General features: G+C 41.2%; 1 protein-coding gene across 1 annotated transcript in view; it reads left to right on the top strand.

The window, feature by feature from the left end:
• ADAMTS9 (ADAM metallopeptidase with thrombospondin type 1 motif 9) overlaps positions 1-20,718 on the top strand; it is a 174,109-nt gene that overhangs the window by 84,589 nt on the left and 68,802 nt on the right. Inside the window, exons 23-28 of the mRNA XM_047778629.1 lie at positions 269-388; positions 3,359-3,463; positions 3,599-3,766; positions 6,192-6,461; positions 12,187-12,348; positions 14,759-14,935. Coding sequence (XP_047634585.1) covers positions 269-388; positions 3,359-3,463; positions 3,599-3,766; positions 6,192-6,461; positions 12,187-12,348; positions 14,759-14,935 — 1,002 coding nt within the window. The remainder of the gene's footprint in view (positions 1-268; positions 389-3,358; positions 3,464-3,598; positions 3,767-6,191; positions 6,462-12,186; positions 12,349-14,758; positions 14,936-20,718) is intronic.

Below are 20,718 nucleotides of genomic sequence, written 5' to 3'. Positions count from 1 at the left end.
TTTTGCCTTTTGTAAATAGTATTGCAAAGACCATTCTTATACAAAAATATTCATGCAAACTCTGATTATTTCTTTAAGAAAAATTTCCAGAGGTCAAATACGGTATTTTAGCCACAGCACTCTGCTAGGTATAATATGAAAGATGTAAAATGATTGAAAGTCACCCCCCTCCTTCCATGGGTTCACAGTTATTGAACTCCTATAAATAAAATTCCAATGGGAGGATTGCTGGATTGTATATCTGTTTTGTTTTATTTCTTTCCCCCAGTGCAGTGTCACTTGTGGACAGGGATACCAACTAAGAGCAGTGAAATGCATCATTGGGACTTACATGTCAGTGGTGGATGACAATGACTGCAATGCAGCAACTAGACCAACTGATACCCAGGTTAGTTTCCTTTATTCAAATCATTGATTGTCTTTGGGTACTAAGATGCCACAACTTCCCAGTGGCACAGTCAAAATTGAAGTCCTTTCATAGGTAAGTAGAGGAAACAGTAGATTAGCTAAATTGTTCTGGACTGACTTACTTGTTAAATTCTGGATCTCATATTTTGAAGTACCAGGTTTTATTCTTCTCTGCTTATTTGAATTGTATGTAGGTCTGATTCTTATTCTTATGAGATGGCAAAGGTTGACTTTTTGAACTGGTTTTCTTGAATTCAGATTTTTTTTTTTTAATGATTTCAGTGTAGGGTTATGCATGTCCTGGAGCTGGCTTGTTCCAACTCACAAGCGATGGGTAGTAAATTTTCAGAAATGTTGCAAGCTGGTTGTTAAATACAGCCATTATTAAAAATTAAAAATATAAGCCTCCCAAGATTTCCCATTGTGGCTCAGTGCATTAAGAACCAACATAGTGTTCCTGAGGATGTGGGTTCAATCCCTGGCCTCATTCAGTGGGTTAAGGATCTGGCATTGCTCTCAGCTGTGGTATAGGTTGCAGACGTGGCTCAGATCTGACATTTCTGTGGCTGTGGCATAGGCCAGCTCCAGTTAGACCCCTAGCCTGGGAACCTACTTATGCTGCGGGTACAGCCCTAAAAAGCAAAAAAAAAAAAAGAAATTGGCTATGGGAGAGTATTTACACTAGAAAAATCAGCAGATGCTATAATTCAGAGTTTCTTGTATTGATTTTTTTAGACTAAAAAGTGATGGAGCAGATGTCAATAATGCATATTAAACTTTAAAAAGTCTTGTGTCTACAGTCGTTATACTGTAAAGAATACAAAAAATTAAGGAAATACTGTCCTGGTATTTGAAATTTATTTTTTGGTTCTGCAGAGAAATCGTTCATGTCATTGGTGAGTGAGTGCAGTTCTAATATCCATCTTCCTTATTTCTTTTTCACTGTACTTTTAAACATAAACAAAATATCAACTAACATTCACATCAGAGCCACACTTGTCCAGGAATTACAACCATAGTTTGGCCACAGATCGAAGAGTTCAACAAAAGTATTCTGTGAGAATCAATTGGCTCTATGAAATTTAAAATAAAGAATTGTCTATTTTACTCTTATTTATAAATTTTATGTTATGCATTCTTGATATCAGAAAAACTTATAAACAATCATATATAGGAAGTTCCCATTGTAGCTCAGTGGTAACAAGCCTAACTAGTATCCATGAGAATGTGGGTTCAATCCTTGGCCTCGCTCAGTGGGTTAAGGATCTGGTGTTGCTGTGAGCTGTGGTGTAGGCCAGCAGCTGTAGCTCTGATTTGACCCCTAGCCTGGGAACTTCCATATGCCACAAGTGTGGCCCTATTAAAAAAAAAAAAGCGGAGTTCCCGTCGTGGCGCAGTGGTTAACGAATCCGACTAGGAACCATGAGGTTGCGGGTTTGGTCCCTGCCCTTGCTCAGTGGGTTAACGATCCGGCGTTGCCGTGAGCTGTGGTGTAGGTTGCAGACGCGGCTTGGATCCCGCGTTGCTGTGGCTCTGGCGTAGGCCGGTGGCTACAGCTCCGATTCAACCCCTAGCCTGGGAACCTCCATATGCCGCGGGAGCGGCCCAAGAAATAGCAACAACAACAAAAAGACAAAAAAAAAAGCATGTATATATAAACACACACACATATTTGCATATTTTCATGTAATATATATATGTGTGTATATATATCACATCTGCAAACACACATAAGCACACCTCATTTCTTAAAGAGACCTAATTAATAATCATTCACCAGCACACTATTCTATGTGGACTTTGCTTTTGGCATCAATTATGTAAGGAGAATATGTAAAGAGAAGACTTGGGTTTGCTGATCAGCTTTGCTAACTGTAGAAGGTGGGACCCAAACATAGACCATGTCCAGAACTCACACTCTGAGGCCCCATCTGGCCACTGCACTGCATTGGCTCTGAACACCCTCAGTCTGCTACTTTGCAACATGTGTTGTTGATGGATGAAGAGTCTCAAAAAAGTAAATGAATATGGCAGTGTTGTTCGTGCTGTCATCTCTGATCAGTTAACCAAACACCATTTGTGACTTGTCTCATCTTTATTTTTATTACTTTATTGAAATGTTCTCACCCGCTACATGATAAATGCCTGGGAAGTGTTAGCTACAACATCTTAACAATCAGGAAGGCAGGACTTGGCGACTCCCAGAGAGATTCAAACTACACATTTCTAAGTCATTCAGTAATATCCATGCTGACTACAGGGCAGCTCCCACAGTTGTAGCACGTGGATAAAGTGTTCACTATGTGACACATTCTCAGTGCCTTTCTTTGAACCCCTGGCAGAAGAATAGGCAAGGTCTGGAGCCAAGTAGCAGAATTTCCTGTTCAGTTTGTAAGCTTCCTATAGTCATTTCAGTGCTGAGCCTCCAGTACTTTGCACCCTGCCCAGTACATCTTGGTCATTTAACAGATATATATTTAATCAAAGAGTATTTGCCAGCCACTGAGGCTGAGAATGATCACAAGCACATGTGTACTACTGTTTTCCTATTTGCAAATCTGAGACTCTTATCTACATACAGATGATGTTACTGTAGGAACAGAATTTGGCCTTCATAGTTTTTTTTTTTATTTAACAATAATTTTAAAGGCTATTCCATTCTTTCCTAAATTATGGGCCATTTTACAATGTCTTTTCACATTAACAGTTTTAAAAATCATACAGTAGATCCCTGCTGTGTATAAAGACACCCACAAAGTGACTCAGATTACAACCCAGTTTACAATTGAATTTGCCACTGGGGCTGAGAGATGTCATGTGCCTTGCCCCAAATCATACAAATATAAGGACTAAGAGCTCTTAGAATTTTTAGTCCTTATATTTGTATATACCATGACCAGTAATGTGTGCATTGACTGACTTTGGCTTTTTCTTCTCATCTCACGTCTAGGACTGTGAATTGCCATCTTGTCACCCTCCCCCAGCTGCCCCAGAACCAAGGAGAAGCACGCACAGTGCTCCAAGGACCCAGTGGCGATTTGGGTCTTGGACTCCAGTAAGAAGTAGAATGGAAGAAGAGAGGGTGGGAGGGGAGGCAGTTGTTCTCCGGCATGATTTTAGAAAATGGGTTTCTATCCAGTGAGTGACCTTTTCAAATAATATTTCTGCACCCTTTTACTCCAACACCCAGTGCTCAGCCACCTGTGGAAAGGGTACCCGGATGAGATATGTCAGCTGTCGGGACGAGGATGGCTCTGTGGCTGATGAGAGTGCCTGTGCGACCCTGCCTAGACCGGTGGCAAAGGAGGAATGTTCAGTGACCCCCTGTGGGCAGTGGAAGGCTATGGACTGGAGCCCTGTAAGCAAGTGAATTCCTTGGAATTGGGCAAGGACCAGGGCAGCTTTAAGGAAGATGATTAGCCATGCATCCCAAAGGCCACTGGGTACTGTGTTAGAACTGGACTTAGTTCGCGAGTTGTTCTTCTCCATGTATGTGCAGCTGGTAGGAATCTTAGCCATACATCAAGAAATGTGTGGCTTTAAAAAATGTGTAAATCAACTTACAGTCTGCTTAAGCCCACATCCTGTTGGGCTGATTGGAAAATCCAGTCTTAATTGAACCAAGTCACATCAGAATGTAGTGGGTTTGGAAAGTGTCAGAAGTGGCAGGGAGAAGTATGGGAGTTGGAAAAGGGCCTCTTATCTTGAATCTGGATGCCTCCTGCATCCTCTGGTCACTTAAAGTCCAGAGCCTCCGGCTTCCTTGCCAAGAGTGGGAAGTGGGGATCCTCATGCAGTGCTGGGGACATGGCCTCCTATGCCGAAGCACTCCTATGCCCAGGTCCACACCAAGTACCATCCGTGGACTTTGCATCATAAAAAGTCCTTTGTCTTCGGTAAATTTTGCTTCCTGCCTTGCAAAAAGTCCCCAGGGTAGGAAATACAGAGCTTAGGATAGATGAAGAGAATGCAGATGAATATCTTAATAAATACCATGATACAGATAGGAAACTTGAGGGATGGATTCAAAGAGAGCTGTATGAAAATCCAGACCTTGACATTCACTGGCTGCATGACCCTGAGCAGTCTGGTGTAAAACCTTGAACCTCAGGTTCTTTTGCTCTTGAAAAGGCCATAAGGAATACCTACTCTCTAGTTGTTGTCAGGATTGTGTGAGATTATATCTGTTAAATGCTTAACACGAAGGAGGTTCCCAATAAATGGTAAATAATCTCACTTTCACGCCCTGAGCTTCAAAACATATGTACCTACCCATACATACATCCATCTATCAGATATGTCTATCTACTCACCAATATTTGAAAAACTTACTTAGAGCAGTGACCGAAAAATAATACTGTCCTTTCCTTTATCAAAATTATAGTCAGTGAGCACAAGAAATAGCAAAAAAGACAAAATAAATAAATAAATTAAATTAAATTAAATTAAAAAAAAAAAAAAAAAGGAGTTCCCGTCGTGGCGCAGTGGTTAACGAATCCAAGAACCATGAGGTTGCGGATTCGGTCCCTGCCCTTGCCCGGTGGGTTAATGATCCGGCGTTGCCGTGAGCTGTGGTGTAGGTTGCAGACACGGCTCGGATCCCGCGTTGCTGTGGCTCTGGTGTAGGCCGGTGGCTACAGCTCCGATTCGACCCCTAGCCTGGGAACCTTCATATGCTGCGGGAGCGGCCCAAGAAATGGCAAAAAAGACAAAAATAAATAAATAAAAAAAATTATAGTTAGTGAGCAAATAAAAAAATAAACATAGGCGTTCCCGTCGTGGCTCACTGGAAACGAATCTGACTAGCATCCACGAGGACCAAGTTTGATCCCTGGCATCACTCAGTGGGTTAAGGATTTGTCATTACCATGAGCTGTGTTGTAGTTCACAGATGTGGCTCAGATCCTGTGTTGCTGTGGCTGTGGTGTACTCCGATTTGACCCTTAGCCTGGGAACCTCCATATGCCACAGGTGTGGCCTTACAAAAAAGGCAAAAAAAAGAAAAAAGAAAGAAATATATAATATACCAAATATTGATTATTACTAAAGCAAAGGTCAAGCAGAGTAATGGCAGTGAGAAAGAAGAGATGTGCTTTTATACAAGATGGTCAGAAAAGGCTCCACATTGCATTGGGCAGTGCTTGAATGGAGGGAAGGAGTGAGCCATGCAGATATCCATGTTGTACATAGAAGGTGGAGCAGGTGCTGTGAAAACCCTGAGTGGGGGGTGTTCTTGGCCTGCTCAGAGAGCATCCATAAGGCCAGTGGGACTGGAGTGCAGTGTGTGGAGAGTGATGAAATGTGTCAAAGAGCTCCCAGCGGCCACATCATGAAGGGCCTTCTGGGTCAGGGTAAAGACTTTGGACATTATTCAGAGGGAATTGGGAAGTCACTAGATGAATGACATGATCTGACTTTTGTTTGCCAGGTTTATAGTTTGTGGCATGTGGACAGGAGACTGGGGGTGGGGTAAGGGAATGGAAATGCATCAAGATTCCAAGCAGGATCCCTGCTGAAAGGCCATTATTACAATAGTCCTGGCAAAGGAAGGTGATGGCTTGAATTCAGAAGATGATAGTGAGAAGTGGTTGATTGGGGATATACTTTGAATACCAAGCCAACAGGGTTTCTCCATGAACCAGCCATGGGGTGGAAAGAAATGGGATGAGACAAGAGGGTGCTGCCAAGGTTTTTGGGCTGACCGACTGGCTGAGGGTTGGGCCGCTTACAGAAAATACACATGCACGTGACCCACCCTCTCTTCTTCTGAACCTCCGATGTAGTGCTCCGCAACGTGTGGGCAAGGTAGGGCGACCCGGCAAGTGGTCTGTGTGAACTACAGCGACCATGTGATTGATCAAAGCGAGTGTGACCCAGACCATATCCCAGAAACCGACCAAGACTGTTCCATGTCACCATGCCCTCAACGGACCCCGGATGGTGGCCTCGCTCAGCACCCTTTCCAAAATGAGGATTATCGCCCCAGGAGCATCAGCCCCAGCCGCACCCACGTGCTCGGAGGAAACCAGTGGAGGACAGGTCCCTGGGGAGCCGTGAGTATTCACTCAAGTCTTTCCTGAATCTGCTTTCTCCCCTTTCACTTGAGGTAGCGTCTGGAGGAGACAAATTAGGAACACCTTTGGAGCGTTTTTTTAATCTCAGGAGGGATGGATGTTGTGCATTTTCATTTGTTGGGGTCAGTGGCCATTGAGAGGATCTGCAGACATCTCTGAGCTACCTTAACTGGGTGGAGCAGGTGGGGGGCCACTCCTGAACAGCTCCATCAGATGGCATCCTGGAAGGGACCATGAAGGTCATGATGATTGATCCTGAAGGTGGTGAGCAGCTTCCACCTGAAGGAGACTTGAAAGGGCAGAAGAACTTTTCTAAAAGGGAGTTTTTCCAGAAAGTCATTTTCCTGCATGCTCTTTGCCAAATAGATGCCTGTCGTCTTGAATGGCCCAGTTGCTATACCATGTGTAGTAGTAGATCGTTGTTCTGGATTGGGAAAGAAAACACTAATCTGGGTAAAATCTGTGCTTAGAGGGAAGATACCATAATTTAGTGGTTATCAGCACAGACTTTGAAGGAAGGTGCCTTTGTTTGATCCAAGGACTTGTACTTTTCAAAGTCTGGGGTCTCCAACAGTTCTCCTCTCCCCTCTTAGCCTCAGTTTCCTCATCTGTAAAACAAAGTTAATGATAATTCCAGATTTCCTGGGTTGTTGTTAAGAAAAGCAGTGATGCAAATAAATTGTTTTATACTCTGTCTGCCACAGGGTTCTGAGAATTTATTAAATATCAATGATTATATTATATTATATTATATTATATTAGTATCATTATCTTTGTCCTTCAAATTAGGAAGAACCTGACAAACAATATTTCATGTTCAGAGGAAAAATATGCTATGGAAAGTTTTTAAATTTTTTTTTTTAATTTTATGACCTCACCCACAGCATATGGAAGTTCCCTGGCCAGGAATTAAATCTGAGCTGCTGCTGCAGCCTGTGCCTCAGCTGCAGCAATGCCAGATCCACTGTGCCAGGCTGGGGAGCAAACCTGCACTTCCAAAGTGACCTAAGCTGCTGCAGTTGGATTCACAACCCCTTGCATCATGGCTGGAACTCCAAAAGTTTTAGGACTTTTAACTAAATAATTTTCCAAAAAACAGTTATCTTGTGGAGTCCTGGACATGTCTAAAGGAAGTACAAGAGGGGTAAGATAGTAGGGGAGGTCTGGGAGTTAGGTGTTTATTAATCACTCAGGGAGTCTTCTTTTTAATTGTTTGCTATTTGTTTCCTTCTAGTTCTGCCAACTGTGTTTAATTATTTGGGGGCTGGAAAGCATTAGAAGGAACCTGTCAGTTTCCCACCATGGTTATGTTTCCATAAATTAGGTTTACTTTGCTGTGAATGCTGATAGCCCCTGAGTGTTTTCACACACTGCAGGTGTTGGTTGTAAGCAGAACATCTGCCAAGTTGCCTGGGACCTTCACCACCTCATTCTTTAAGCCTTCCTTTGCCTGGGTTGCAAGACATTTGGGTTGTGAGAAATTAAAGGATAATCAAGAGAGGTCATCGCTGAGTGTCCCATGATTTTTCCAGTTGAAAAACTCACAACTCACATGTGTGTATTCTAATGATAGCACTAAAACTTAAAAAAAAAAAAAAAAAAAAAGAGCCCTGAAAGCTATTCTTATTGAGGACTGCATTTGTGGATAATGCATTCCTTTAAGACTGAATGATTCTGCCCTTGGGCAGAGATCCCAATTAGGGAGGATTAGGTAACCTTTTTGCAGCAATGGGCAATACCATTCTTCTCTTCACCGTGCCTGTTTTTTGTTTGGGGATTTTTTTATTTTTTCTAAGTTAAGTGAGGCTGAAGGTGGACAATGTGATTTTTCAGCTCTAGCTTGATGTGCCTTACTTGCTCCCGGGAGAGTGCGGCATGTGTACACATCCCTGCCTGGTTGGGGAGGCCTGGTTCTGCTCCCTCCAGAGCAGAAAAGGCAGCAGAGAACTGTGAACACTAGAGAATGGGAATCTAATATTTTCAATAGATTTTGGAATCAGAACTTCATTTTACAGCATGTTTCTGCATAAACTTGAACCTTGTGTGAGGTTTACCATGTGTTACTAATTAAGCATCTCTGGTTCCAAGTGACAGAGGAGAAAGTGGCTCTTTCACCGGAAAGCAAAACAAACAAAACTGTTCATTTAGCCCCAGTAGAAACTGGGAGCAGAGTATCTTCAGAGATTTAGTGCAGAGGTTGGCAAATTTTTTTCTGCAAAAGGCCAGATGAAAATATTTCCAGCTATGTGAACTATACAGTCTCTGCTGCAGTTAACCAGCCCTGTTGTCCTAGCACAAAAGCAGGCCTAGGCAGTACATAATCAGGAGTTCCCATTGTGGCTTAGTGGTAATGGACATGGGTTTGATCCCTGGCCTCGCTCAGTGGATTAAGGATCTGGAGTTGCCGTGAGCTGCAGTGTAGGTCACAGATGCAGCTCAGATGTGGCCATGCTATGGCTGTGGCAGCTGTGGTATAGGCCAGCAGCTGCAGCTCCGATTCAGCCCCTAGCCTGGGAACTTCCATACGCCGTAGGTTCGGCCCTAATACAAATAAACAGACATAATCAAGTGAGCATATGGCTGTGTTCTGATAAAACTTTATAAAAACAGCTGGTAGAGCCACATTCAGCCCCCAGACTGTGGCTTGCCAATCCCTGATCTAGATGGAACAGTGTATACAGGGTAATGTCTTTAAGGAGGTTCTGTCCTAAGGAGCCCTTTTCATCTCTGAACCACCCTTGAGTTGTTCTGTTTAGGATTCAAGTTTCCAGAAAAGTGCAGTTGGCTCAGCCTGATCAGGGAAATGTATAGAATCTTAAAAGACAGACCCACTAAAGTGGCATCAATTGGCAGAGAAAATGTTTCTCAAAGGAAAATTGAGCTGTCACGAGTTCCTGTTGTGGTTTGGTGGCTTAAGAACCTGATACAGTGTCCATGAGGATGCAGGTTCGATCCCTGCCCTCGGTCAGTGGGTTAAGGATATGGCATTGCTGCAAGTTACAGCCTAAGTTGCAGATGTGGCTCAGAATTGACCACTGGCCCAGGAACTTCTATATGCTACAAGTACACCCATAAAAAGGGAAGAAAAAAATAAAGAAAGAAAATTGAGCTGCCACGTGTTAAAGGGAAGTGTCTGGGGCAGGTAAAAAAAAAAAAATAGATGTCCATCATATCTTGTTTCCCTAGTAGCCAGTCATCTCTCTTGTTTTGTGCAGTGTGAATAATAGGTGCAAGGTTTATTACAGTGAATGTTTACCAAGGAAAATATGTCATCTGAAGAGGACAGGAAAATTGCTAAACTGAAGAAGTCCAGAGTGAAATTCTGTAACATGGGAATGGTGTTAAACATCCCTGTTAATCAAAAAAATAGCAAAATTAGACCTGGAGAAAGATCATGTGTAACACTTCACCCATGTATTGGAGTATAAAGACCCAGGCCATCACTGGGTTCAGAAAGGTGGAGTGCAGGAGTTCCTTTCATGGCACAGTGGAAATGAATATGACCAGGAACCATGAAGTTGCAGGTTCAATCCCTGGCCTCGCTCAGGGATTAAGGATCCGGCATTGCTGTGAGCTGTGGTGTAGGTCGCAGACGAGACTCGGATCTGGCATTGCTATGGCTCTGGCATAGGCCAGCAGCAACAGCTCCGATTAGACCCCTAACCTGGGAACCTCCACATGCCAAGCGTACACCCCTAAAAAGACAAAAAGACGAAAGAAAGAAAGAAAGAATGAACGAACGAATGAAAGAAAGAAAGAAACGTGGAGTGCAGGTTCTAGACTGTGCAGTGCAATGGCTTGGCCACCTGCTGAGCGCTTTCTCTCTTTTGGTCAGATTCTCAGTGGGAAACATCTGGTTGGTCACTGGGCAGCCAGTGGACTAGCTGACCTTGGATCTCTTGTCCTTCCCTGCTCTGTCAGCCATATTGAAGGGAGGGTCGCCTATGGTTTATAGAGCTCTTGCTTTCAGAAACTCTAATCAGACCAAGCAGTAAATACTATTACCAGCACTATGGGAGCTAGTATAGCTACAGGTATGACATTGATCCCCTCCAAAGGTGTTTACCATTTTGGGGGAACAATAACACAGGTGACAAAATCAACAAATAATATAAGATTTTATTATCAAAGGAAAAATTTAAGGGCTGAAATATACATACATATATATATGTGTATATATATATATATACACACATATATATATACATACATATATATATGTGTGTATATATATATATACACACACATATATATATATACATACATATATATATATGTATATATATATATATATATACACACACACACACACACACACACACACCAAACCAATCTGCAATATGGAGGGTCCCTCCTAATGTTTACAATTCTGGTCCCCAATTAAAGCCAATTAAAATAATAGTTCTCTGTATTTCTAAAACTAAGCTGTTTAAAAGTAGAAAAGACATATTTTCAAGTTTGGAGTAAGTATATCACACCCTCAGAGAATAGGGTAGAATTGTTATCAACCAAAAGTTACCTAAACATTTCCTCAGAATTCATAAATCTATTTCCTGCTCTACACTTAAAAGTCAAGCTCAGTATATTAGAAAACCATTCACAATTTGACCAGCGTGGGCAGGGAAATTGAGCAGAAGTCCAGTGCAATAAGCCAAAAAGATATGTGTTTACATCTTTTTATGGAAAAAGCCAAGCAGCGTTATTTTGAAATAACACTGGTTTGAGCTGGTATTAAACAGCACACAAATCAGCTGTCAGAACCTGAAACTCAAAACAATGTTGCAAATGCAGTTTGAGGCTTGATTATTCATGTGAATGGCCGTGCTTGGAGGATTAGATGGTTGCTTTATGGACAAACAGATTTTCCAAGTCAAGGGTCAGAGTGAAGGGTACTAGCAAACACATAGGAAAAGAAGAAAACACTCAAGATATAGATAAATAAGAGAACTATGAGAAGCTTGTGTAAGAAATCAACTGAAGGGCAAACACAATTCTGTGACAACTATGAGAGGGAGCGCTAGGCTGAAAGCACACTGAAGAGAGGTTTGTCAATAGGGAATAAAAGCAAGTTCATTGGGGAATAAAAATAAAGAAGGAAAACAGATCTTGCTACCATTTGCCACGGAAGTAGACACGTTTGTGAAGAGAGAAAAGAGAACATTACCTGCAAGGAAACGATATGTAAGTGACATTCTGTGATGTTTTCCTTGGGTAATTGAAGGAGTGTATATATAGAGAAGCTTAATTTCAACAACCAGCAATTCCTTCAGCATGCGATTTGACCCCTGTGTTGAAAGGGGAGTTAAATCCTGGTTCTCAAAAAGCACTTGCAGTTTTGAAAAGAATGTCCCAGGAGATGGTGGTGTCAGTCAGCACCTCTGTACCACTCAGAGATGTGGACCATAAATAGGACAGCTTTGGAAATCAGGAGGCATGATCACTCATGAGGCATTTATTAAACACCAACTGAGACCTATCAGGCTTACAGGGGAAGGTATGTGTCTGCCTTCCAGTGTTGATAAAACTCGAACATTAAACAGCCCCTTGAAAGGGAGGTCCTCAGGATTGCTTTCTGTCCGTTGTAGATGACTTGAGAACAGCACCTGTCAAATTTGTCTCAGACCTTTCAGCCAGTGGCTTTTGTGGCCCTGAGATGGAGAGCGAGGTGAGGAGTAACCTGTTGACTAATGTTTGCTATGTTCAGTGTTCCAGTACCTGTGCTGGTGGGTCCCAGCGGCGTGTTGTTGTGTGTCAGGATGAAAACGGATACACCGCCAATGATTGCGTGGAGAGAATCAAACCAGATGAGCAGAGAGCCTGTGAATCTGGCCCTTGCCCTCAGTGGGCTTACGGCAGCTGGGGAGAGGTGAGAGCCAACTCCATTTATGCATCCTTTGGGGGAAGAAAAAAAATAAAAAATAAAAACCCACCAAACTGTGTTACTGTTCATAGTTGATTTGAGGGAATTTATTTGAAGGAATCTAGAGCTAGTTAAAGCTTCTTGATTTTCAGATTAACTAGGAGACCTGCCTTAATTCTGGACTCTTCTTTCAGTGCATTTATTACCACGTAGAAACAGCTTGAATACATAGGAGAGAAAAATCAGAAAGAAATACAGAAAAATGGTAAAGTTGTTAACCTCTGTTTAAATTGTTAACAGACACTTTTAAAGTGATTGAAAATAATGTGCTGGAGTTCCTGTTGTGGCTCAGTGGATTAAGAATCCTGTGTTGTCTCTCTGAGTATGCGGGTTCAATCCCTGGCCTTGCTCAGTGGGTTAAGGATCCAGCATTGCCATAAGCTGCAACATAGGTTGCAGATGTATCTCGGATGTGGTGTTGCTATGACTGTGGTATAGGCTGCAGCAACAGCTCCAATTTAACCCCTGGCCTGGGAACTTGTATTTTCCACAGGTGTAGCCATAAAAAGAAAAAAAAATGTGTTAAATTAGTCTCTGGAAATGTTGCCATGTTCTTCATGGTTTTTGGGGCATATACAATGTACCCTTGGTTCCATGGCATCATGTCTCCCAATATTTCAATTCCCTGAGGAGCCATCATGAATAGGAGTTGTTATTCCTATCAAAGGTGATGCATTCTAATCATAGAGGTGAATAATTAGCTGTGTAGTCTCAAATAATAGAATTCTTCAGCCGTTGCCTTTTAAGAGCCACCTACTATGACCACTGAAAGGCAATCAGATATTTGGAACAGACAAAACTGGGTCCAGTTCCCACTCATGGCTCTTAAATGTTTTGTAATTTTAACAAATAACATCACTTTGCCAAATATCTGTATTGTTACCTATAAATGGGAGTAGTAAGGACACCCACTTCATAGTATCCATGTCTATTTTATGAAATCTGCCTGTCAAAAGCCCAGCACATAGCCTTCAATTAAAGTTCACTGCTATTGTAATAAGGATAATCATTGTTATTGCTAATAATTATCATTGGTAAGACTATTACTATTGAATGGGACTTTGAACCACTATCATGGGTAGGACTCAGAAGCTTATTGTTTTGTGTTTAGTTAACAAAGACCATATCCCTCTACTCTTGAATCCACAGGGGGAGCACGTATTTAAAGTTTGTTGAGTTGTTCTGTCTTGACTCTTAACATTTAAAAAATGAAACATGAGGGTTAACATCTTGGAGACCCCGCTCCCTACCAAGAGCAGGGTAAAAGACAGATGAGATGCATGGGCATATTGGTCCCCCCTTCTGGCTAAGCGAAATCACATGCCCACATTTCATGATCTCATACACGTAATCAGGTAGTCATAGGCAGTCCTAATGGAGAGTTTTGTTGACTTTTCATTGAGAGTACGTCATCCTGCAGGGTTTTTCTGAAAGGCCAGAAGGGGAAGTCAGGTTTGGAGACTTGTGTATTGTGAGTTTCCCAAAACTCCTCATGAAGTTCTGTCCCATGGGGCCCTGTGCTTCAGCTTCTGTAACTGGATTGAGGCCAGGCGAGTTCACGCATTTGCCGGGATGCTGGCTGTCAGCACGGACCAGATCCTTCCAAATTCTGTGGGAGATCTGGCCTTGACACAGCATTGGGGGGGGGGGGGGAGACTGTCAGTGTTCCTGGATGTGAGCGTCTTGGGATTATGCAAGAAATACAGCTTGTTCCTGCCTCAGAAGCGTGGGTCTCGCCAACAGTCAGAACCTTATCCAACGTTCCCACTGCACTGTTTACCCATCCTAGGGGATAGCCGTCATTATCCTCAGATGCAGAAATATCGTAAAATATTTTAACGTCATGGGGGCTGTGGAGACTGGAGTCACAGAAAAGCCAAAAGTCAATGACGGCTTCTTAGAGGTTGCCAGAAAATAAAACCAGCTAAGTCCTTCTTTCCTTTATTTGGTACTGACTGGTTTTTAGACTTTTATTTGTTTGATGTTTGGTTTTGAATACCTCAGAGGCTGTAACCTTATCCTTGACTCTGGCCATTGGCCTTGATCAGGTTAACCTCTCTTCATCTCAGTTACCCCATATATAGCAAGTGGCAAATAATTAACACTCTCCTCTGGATGAGAAAATAAATATAAAAGCACTTAGTGCAGATGAAGCGCACACACTCAGTAAACAGTACCTACCATGAAGGCAGAAGTTTCCCATCTGCTGTATATATTACTTTGGGTAAATAGGCTTCATTCTGCGTCCAGACTTAGCTGGCCTGATGCCATCATAGAGTCCAGCTAAGACATTATTCTTACAGGAAAAGAAAATTTGCTGACAAAATAACTGCTGCCTTCCATTTCCTTCTTCCAGTGTTCTAAGCTCTGCGGCGGAGGCTTGCGAACAAGGCTTGTGGTCTGTCAGAGGCCCAGCGGGGAACGGTTTCCAGATCTGAGCTGTGAAATTCTCGATAAGCCTCCGGATCGAGAGCAGTGTAACACCCAGGCTTGTCCTCAAGACCCTGCTTGGAGTACTGGCCCTTGGAGTTCGGTACGGCCTTAACTGTTCATGTTTGTTAAGCCTACTACCTAAACTAACACACCCAATTCCAAGGTGTTTGGGGCACTCCTCTGAGACAGACCATGATCTTACAAGACAGCTCTGAAACTGTGCTTTAAATAGTCTGTTACTCTTTTCATAGTGAGCCACGACAGAATGAATTTTTTTTATGATATTGCCAAAGTGACTTCAGAGAATACACGTACCTCACACCGGCCTGGTGCCGATGCCAAGAAATAGCTTCCTTTCCTAGAACTAGACTGTATATATTTGCGTGTGTGTTTTTAAAGACACGGCATAACTCCATGTCATTATTAAGTGCTAAAGTGATTTAAGTAGACAACTTAAAAGCAGATACTCTTTCCTTTACGAAGCCGGTAGTTTTGACTTCGGCAGGAAGATACCTGCTTGTTGAGGCCAAAGCAAGTTTTTGATTCAGTGGCTATACTTTGCCTCTGTGACTCGGGGACAGCTCTCAACACAAGCACCATGAAGGCTGTGCCCACAAAGCTGACTGAAATCATTGGGAAACATCCAAAGACCAACAGTGGACTCGGTGACTTGATGCCATTCAAGGCATCTGAAATGTTCTCTCACGTCTATCAAGACACAAAGCCCATTTGAGGCCATTTTTCCTCTGATCCTAGACTTCCTTTGCAATCTGCTCTTAGCTGACATTGTAAGACAGGTTTGCCACTGTAAATACTATGCAAACTTCCGGGGCAGCTCTTGGCAAACAGAAAGACTGGCTATGTCAAAGCAATACTTTGGCTAAATTGTGCCATAGGTATGGAGCCATTAGGGTTGTTTCATGTAAATAGAGTAAACGTTCCTGTAAATACGTTAATTGCACTGAAGCTGAATTCATGTTCTAGTGAGTCATATCCAGAAGTCTTTTTATTTCATAGGGTTCTGAGGAAAAGTCTTAACCATTCCTGAAACCATCTAAAGAGCCGATTAACTGACTTGACATGGTTAATCTCTGTTGATGTTTCTAAGAATCAAGGGTTTCAATGTCGCAGATTGTGTCTGCAGGTTGAACACAAGCTGTATAATTAATGTACTTTCTATTAGGTAGAAATCTGGAAGAACTTAAAGTGTCATCCCAACTGGTACTATTTGGCTGGGCTGTTAAAGATTTTACTCAAGGGCATTTCAGATGTGTTGTTCACACAGTGTTTTGTCTGTAATACTGGCACTCTTCCAGAATGAACATTTTGAAAAAGATCAGAAATAACCTCAGAATGTCAGGAACATCTTCTGACATTTCAACCTCCTTAAGTCACCTATTAAATATTATTTTTCATGAAATTTTCCCTCTTGAACCCATTATATTTCTACTCTGTTCACTCAGCCAACACAAACACCACACTGAAGTTACATATCAAAAAGTCTAATAGCTCTCTAAAAAGCTCTGTTTCTTTAATATTGACCAAAAAACATTTGACCCTCAGAGGGTGTGTGTGTATATATATATAGTATAATAATAATATAACACTATACATTATATATTGTATACAATATACAATATATATTATATATATATGTTAGTTTCCACAGCATTCTCTTTTTTGAACATTTTCTTTCTTTCTTTTTTTTTTGTCTTTTTGCCATTTCTTGTGCCGCTCCTGTGGCATATGGAGGTTCCCAGGCTAGGGGTCGAATCGGAGCTGTAGCTGCCAGCCTACACCAGAGCCACAGCAACACGGGATCCGAGCCACGTCTGCAACCTACACCACAGCTCACGGCAACGCCAGATTGTTAACCCACCGAGCAAGGGCAGGGATCGAACCCGCAACCTCATCGTTCCTAGTCAGATTCGTTAACCACTGCGCCACGACAGGAACTCCTCTTTTTTTGAACATTTTCTAAACACATCTTAATTTTCTTTCACACAGGATCACCACTCTCTCCCACAGATATTTTAAGAGCTTAAATGTGTAAATTTTAAAATATGATCTGCTAATTAATTTAACCAAAGAGTTTAACATTTTCTTATTGTAGTTATTGTTCTTAGACCTGTGCATAGTTTTTTGAAAAACACACAGGAAAAAAAAAAAAAGAGAGAGAGAGAGACTCTAAATGCTCTGTAATGCACAGGAGCCAATGCATGGATTTTTAAAGTATTTTTGCTGCCTATATGATTTTAATGCTTCTTTTATAAAATGATTATTAGTCAAATATATATTTAAATCCCTCTGCAGCCTGAGAGCAAGGCCACTTCTACAAGGCTTTTCATTGTGATTTTTTTTAAATTAAATCAAAAGCATTTTATTTAAATCTGTAATTAATTAAATTTGTAACATACTTAAATTATGTGTGTGAGGGCAGCCTTCAGACTTAACTGGAGTATTTGGATTTTACTTTTGTGTTGATTTAGATAGATGCTTTGGTACAGTTTTTTAGCAATTCTAAATTGAAGCATACCTCAGTGAATTGTGTTAATAGCCATAAAGCCACTTCTATGGTGCTTTATCCTTGTAACTGACAGTGACGTTAACAACAAAAAGTCTATTTGAGGTGCTAACATGTTGCTTTCAAGAGAAAGCCAACTAGATATATTAGAGACCAAGGGTAGCTGTTAGCCGTCCTTTGGCTGTATTGCTTTCTTTTCCCAAGTACTCCCACACTGAAGATAGTGTTGAGAAGCAGCTATTGCTGTGTGAGTAGATCCTTTCCAAGGTCAAAATGGAGATAGCCTAGATCAACAGTTGTTACTAAAGAGCAGCATTTAAGAAAGAAACTCCAAATCCCCCTCAGCATGGCTTCAGGACTATAAAATGAAGCTTCTGTGAATGTAGGGTTCAAGTACCCATTTTAAGGCCCTTTGTTCAAGTCACTAGTGATTTAGAATCATGATTGTGCAAAACATCCTCACCCGACTTCATCTTCTCTGTCCTCTTTTGCATGTGTCCTTGCACTCTGACTTGGTAACGTTTTGTTTTTTGAAATAAGGTTCTTACCCAGATTCACCTAGTGCAGGCACCCACCCTGTGACTAGAGGGATAAATTGGAAAGAGAGCTCTATCCTGTCAAATTGTGGCAGGAAATGGGTTAAAAATCGGTAGCATTCTAGAGTGAGCTGCTTGGAGATAAAGCCAAAAAGGTGGCGTGGGGATGTCGCCTTTCCAAGATGGTTCCTTTTTGCATTGCCCCATGGACCTGCTGGCTGATTGTCTTGGAGACTGTCGGTCTCCTTAGGGGAAAATGGCGTGTGTGTTTCTCATGACAAGCCTGAAAGTGTTCTCTGAGCCTTGCTTTAGGTGCTTTGGAGTAATGCTTGTCGACCCGAATAATGAGAATTTATGAGCTCACGAAGGAACTGTGCTTTTGTTTCTGCCTGACCAACTTATGAATTTGTGTCTACCTCATTTTCATATTAAAGTTTGCAGCTTCTGTAGGTAGGAAGAGAAAATGCCTGACATCAGTATTTTATCACCTCACCACATCTGTCTCTAGCAAAAATAAAGATTGTAAATATCACTACCCCACTTTTGGAATACAATTTTAAGCAGCCAAGCCTAGTATTATCTGAATATTTTGAGCAGTACAGATTTCTATGTTTATATAATAAAGCATATTTATTTTTTCCATGTTATTTAATTTTATACACAATGTTGAAAAATGAGTGTTTATCAGCAGACTGTAAAGGCAAATAGGTTATGTTCTTAGAAATGCATGTATATGTTTCTTTTGGTTTTAAAAAGACACATTTTTAATTTTGTAAATCCCCCCCCAACCTGTACCATCCCTCTCCCAAATCTGAGTAGCCAAATGGCAAGCTTTGTGGAATTGGATAGTTTAAAGTGTGTATTTTAAAGGGATACTTCAAAAAAATACTTCTGAATTGGGAACAATGCTTAGTGATATAAACAAAAATATATGAGGCTTAACATTTTGTTTGTTTTTTTCTTTCTTTTCTCATACTGTTGTCCTGATTCATTGAGTCCCAACTATGAAATATGGATGCTCCATTTATTGAATTTGTACATAATGATAAGGCATAGCCAGAAGACAAAACAAGTGATTAGGAGAAATGGTTCTGAACATGTAAGAGGAGCCAGGTACAGCAAAAAGCTCACCTAATGTGCATCAGTTGGATCATACCTTATTCTTTGTGTCTGGATAACTGTAAAAGACTTAATGACATTTGTCATTTTCTTATTTGTTCACCTGCAATACATGTCAGAAAGCATTTCTTATTAAAGAAAAATAAAATATAACAATAAACTTGAAAGTTTTGAGAACCTGCACATTCCAAAACAAATGATAAATCATGAGGATGACCTTATTATGCACTCTAGTTTTTTATGGTAATTGAGGGGGAAAGGACAAAATAAGGGAGTCCCTGTATGCATCTGAGGGTTTTTTTGTTTTTTTTTTTAAATAAGGTGCTGAGTAAGAGAACTTTTCCAAAGCAGGTGATGGTAGCTTATTTTACTGAGTGTTTACTATATACCAAGCCAAGTTAAGGAAATATGTGTCACATTTAGCATCCATGCTACCCCATAAGAGAGGTGTTTTTATAAACCCATTTGACTACGTGATAATCTAGTGCTAAGACTTCAGTGTCATTATCCTTGACTATATTAATCCACTTTATTTTGGTAGAAAGAAACAGTCCATGCTCAGAATGAATTTTTTAAACTCTCATTTATATTCAATAAAAGGGTACACCTAAAACCCAGACTCCATCTGACCTGAATGTTGCTTAGCTAATATTGACATTGTCCATTTGACTCTAGGAGCAGAAAATCCAAATTTATAACTTATTGCTAAATTCCCATAACCAGCAGCTATGAACACATCAAGCAAATGGTTAAGTTTAAAGGAATGGGAAAAAAAACTAGTCCTTTTGAAGTTTCCATTGTCGCTCAGTGGTTAATGAACCCGACTAGTATCCATGAGGATGCAGGTTCGATCCCTGGCCTTGCTCAGTGGGTTAAGGATCCAGTGTTGCTGTGAGCTGTGGTGTAGGTCCCAGACGCAGCTCGGATCCCGAGTTGCTGTGGCTCTGGCATAGGCCAGCAGCTATAGCTCTAATGCGACCCCTAGCCTGGGAACCTCCATGTGCCATGGATGTGGCCCTAAAAAGCCAAAAAAAACCCAAAACTTTTTTTACTTTAAAGTTATCATAATGGCCAGATTAGAAGGATAATAAAAAGATTTTGGCCACAAGAAATATCACATTAAATGCACATGCATTTTTTTATAAATATAAGATTGTTTTAACTAATGAAGGCACATGTTAATTGTACTGCTAGTGTCTTTTAAAAAAAGAAATTTAAAAAATGTGTTATTTGGCTTTATTAATATGGAGTATAAAAAATAATATCGGGGTTTTTTTAAAGAAAACATTGCAATCATATGAAATTACAGTGTTTACCTGAACTCAGGGTAGATTACGACTCTATAAACAGCTCACCTCAAATATGCTCAAAAAAAGCAAACCCTGGCCTTCATCTATTTCATTGGAGATAAAATTTAGCTGGACTTTGTTGTTGTTGTTAAGTAGAGTGATTATATGCCTTCAGAGACTCTGTGCCTGCCTTCTGGCAGCTGACATTTCAGGATAGCTTGACAGATTTCTATTTTTACAGTTTTTAAAGGCGCAAAGGTAGGGGTGGGGGCAGGGGTGGGGGAGACATTAGACCCTGAGCAGGACTGTAGTTCCTCCCTGACTCTGTTCAGGGAGTTGCCCTTCTGGAATGGCCAGCAAAGGAAACTTTGGAATGTAGAGTGGGAGGCAGAGGCTGAGTCCAAGTCTAATTGGC

This window comes from Phacochoerus africanus, chromosome 1 (assembly GCF_016906955.1).
Source record: "Phacochoerus africanus isolate WHEZ1 chromosome 1, ROS_Pafr_v1, whole genome shotgun sequence".
Classification (NCBI taxonomy): domain Eukaryota; kingdom Metazoa; phylum Chordata; class Mammalia; order Artiodactyla; family Suidae; genus Phacochoerus; species Phacochoerus africanus.
This window is presented reverse-complemented; position numbering and strand designations above follow the sequence as displayed.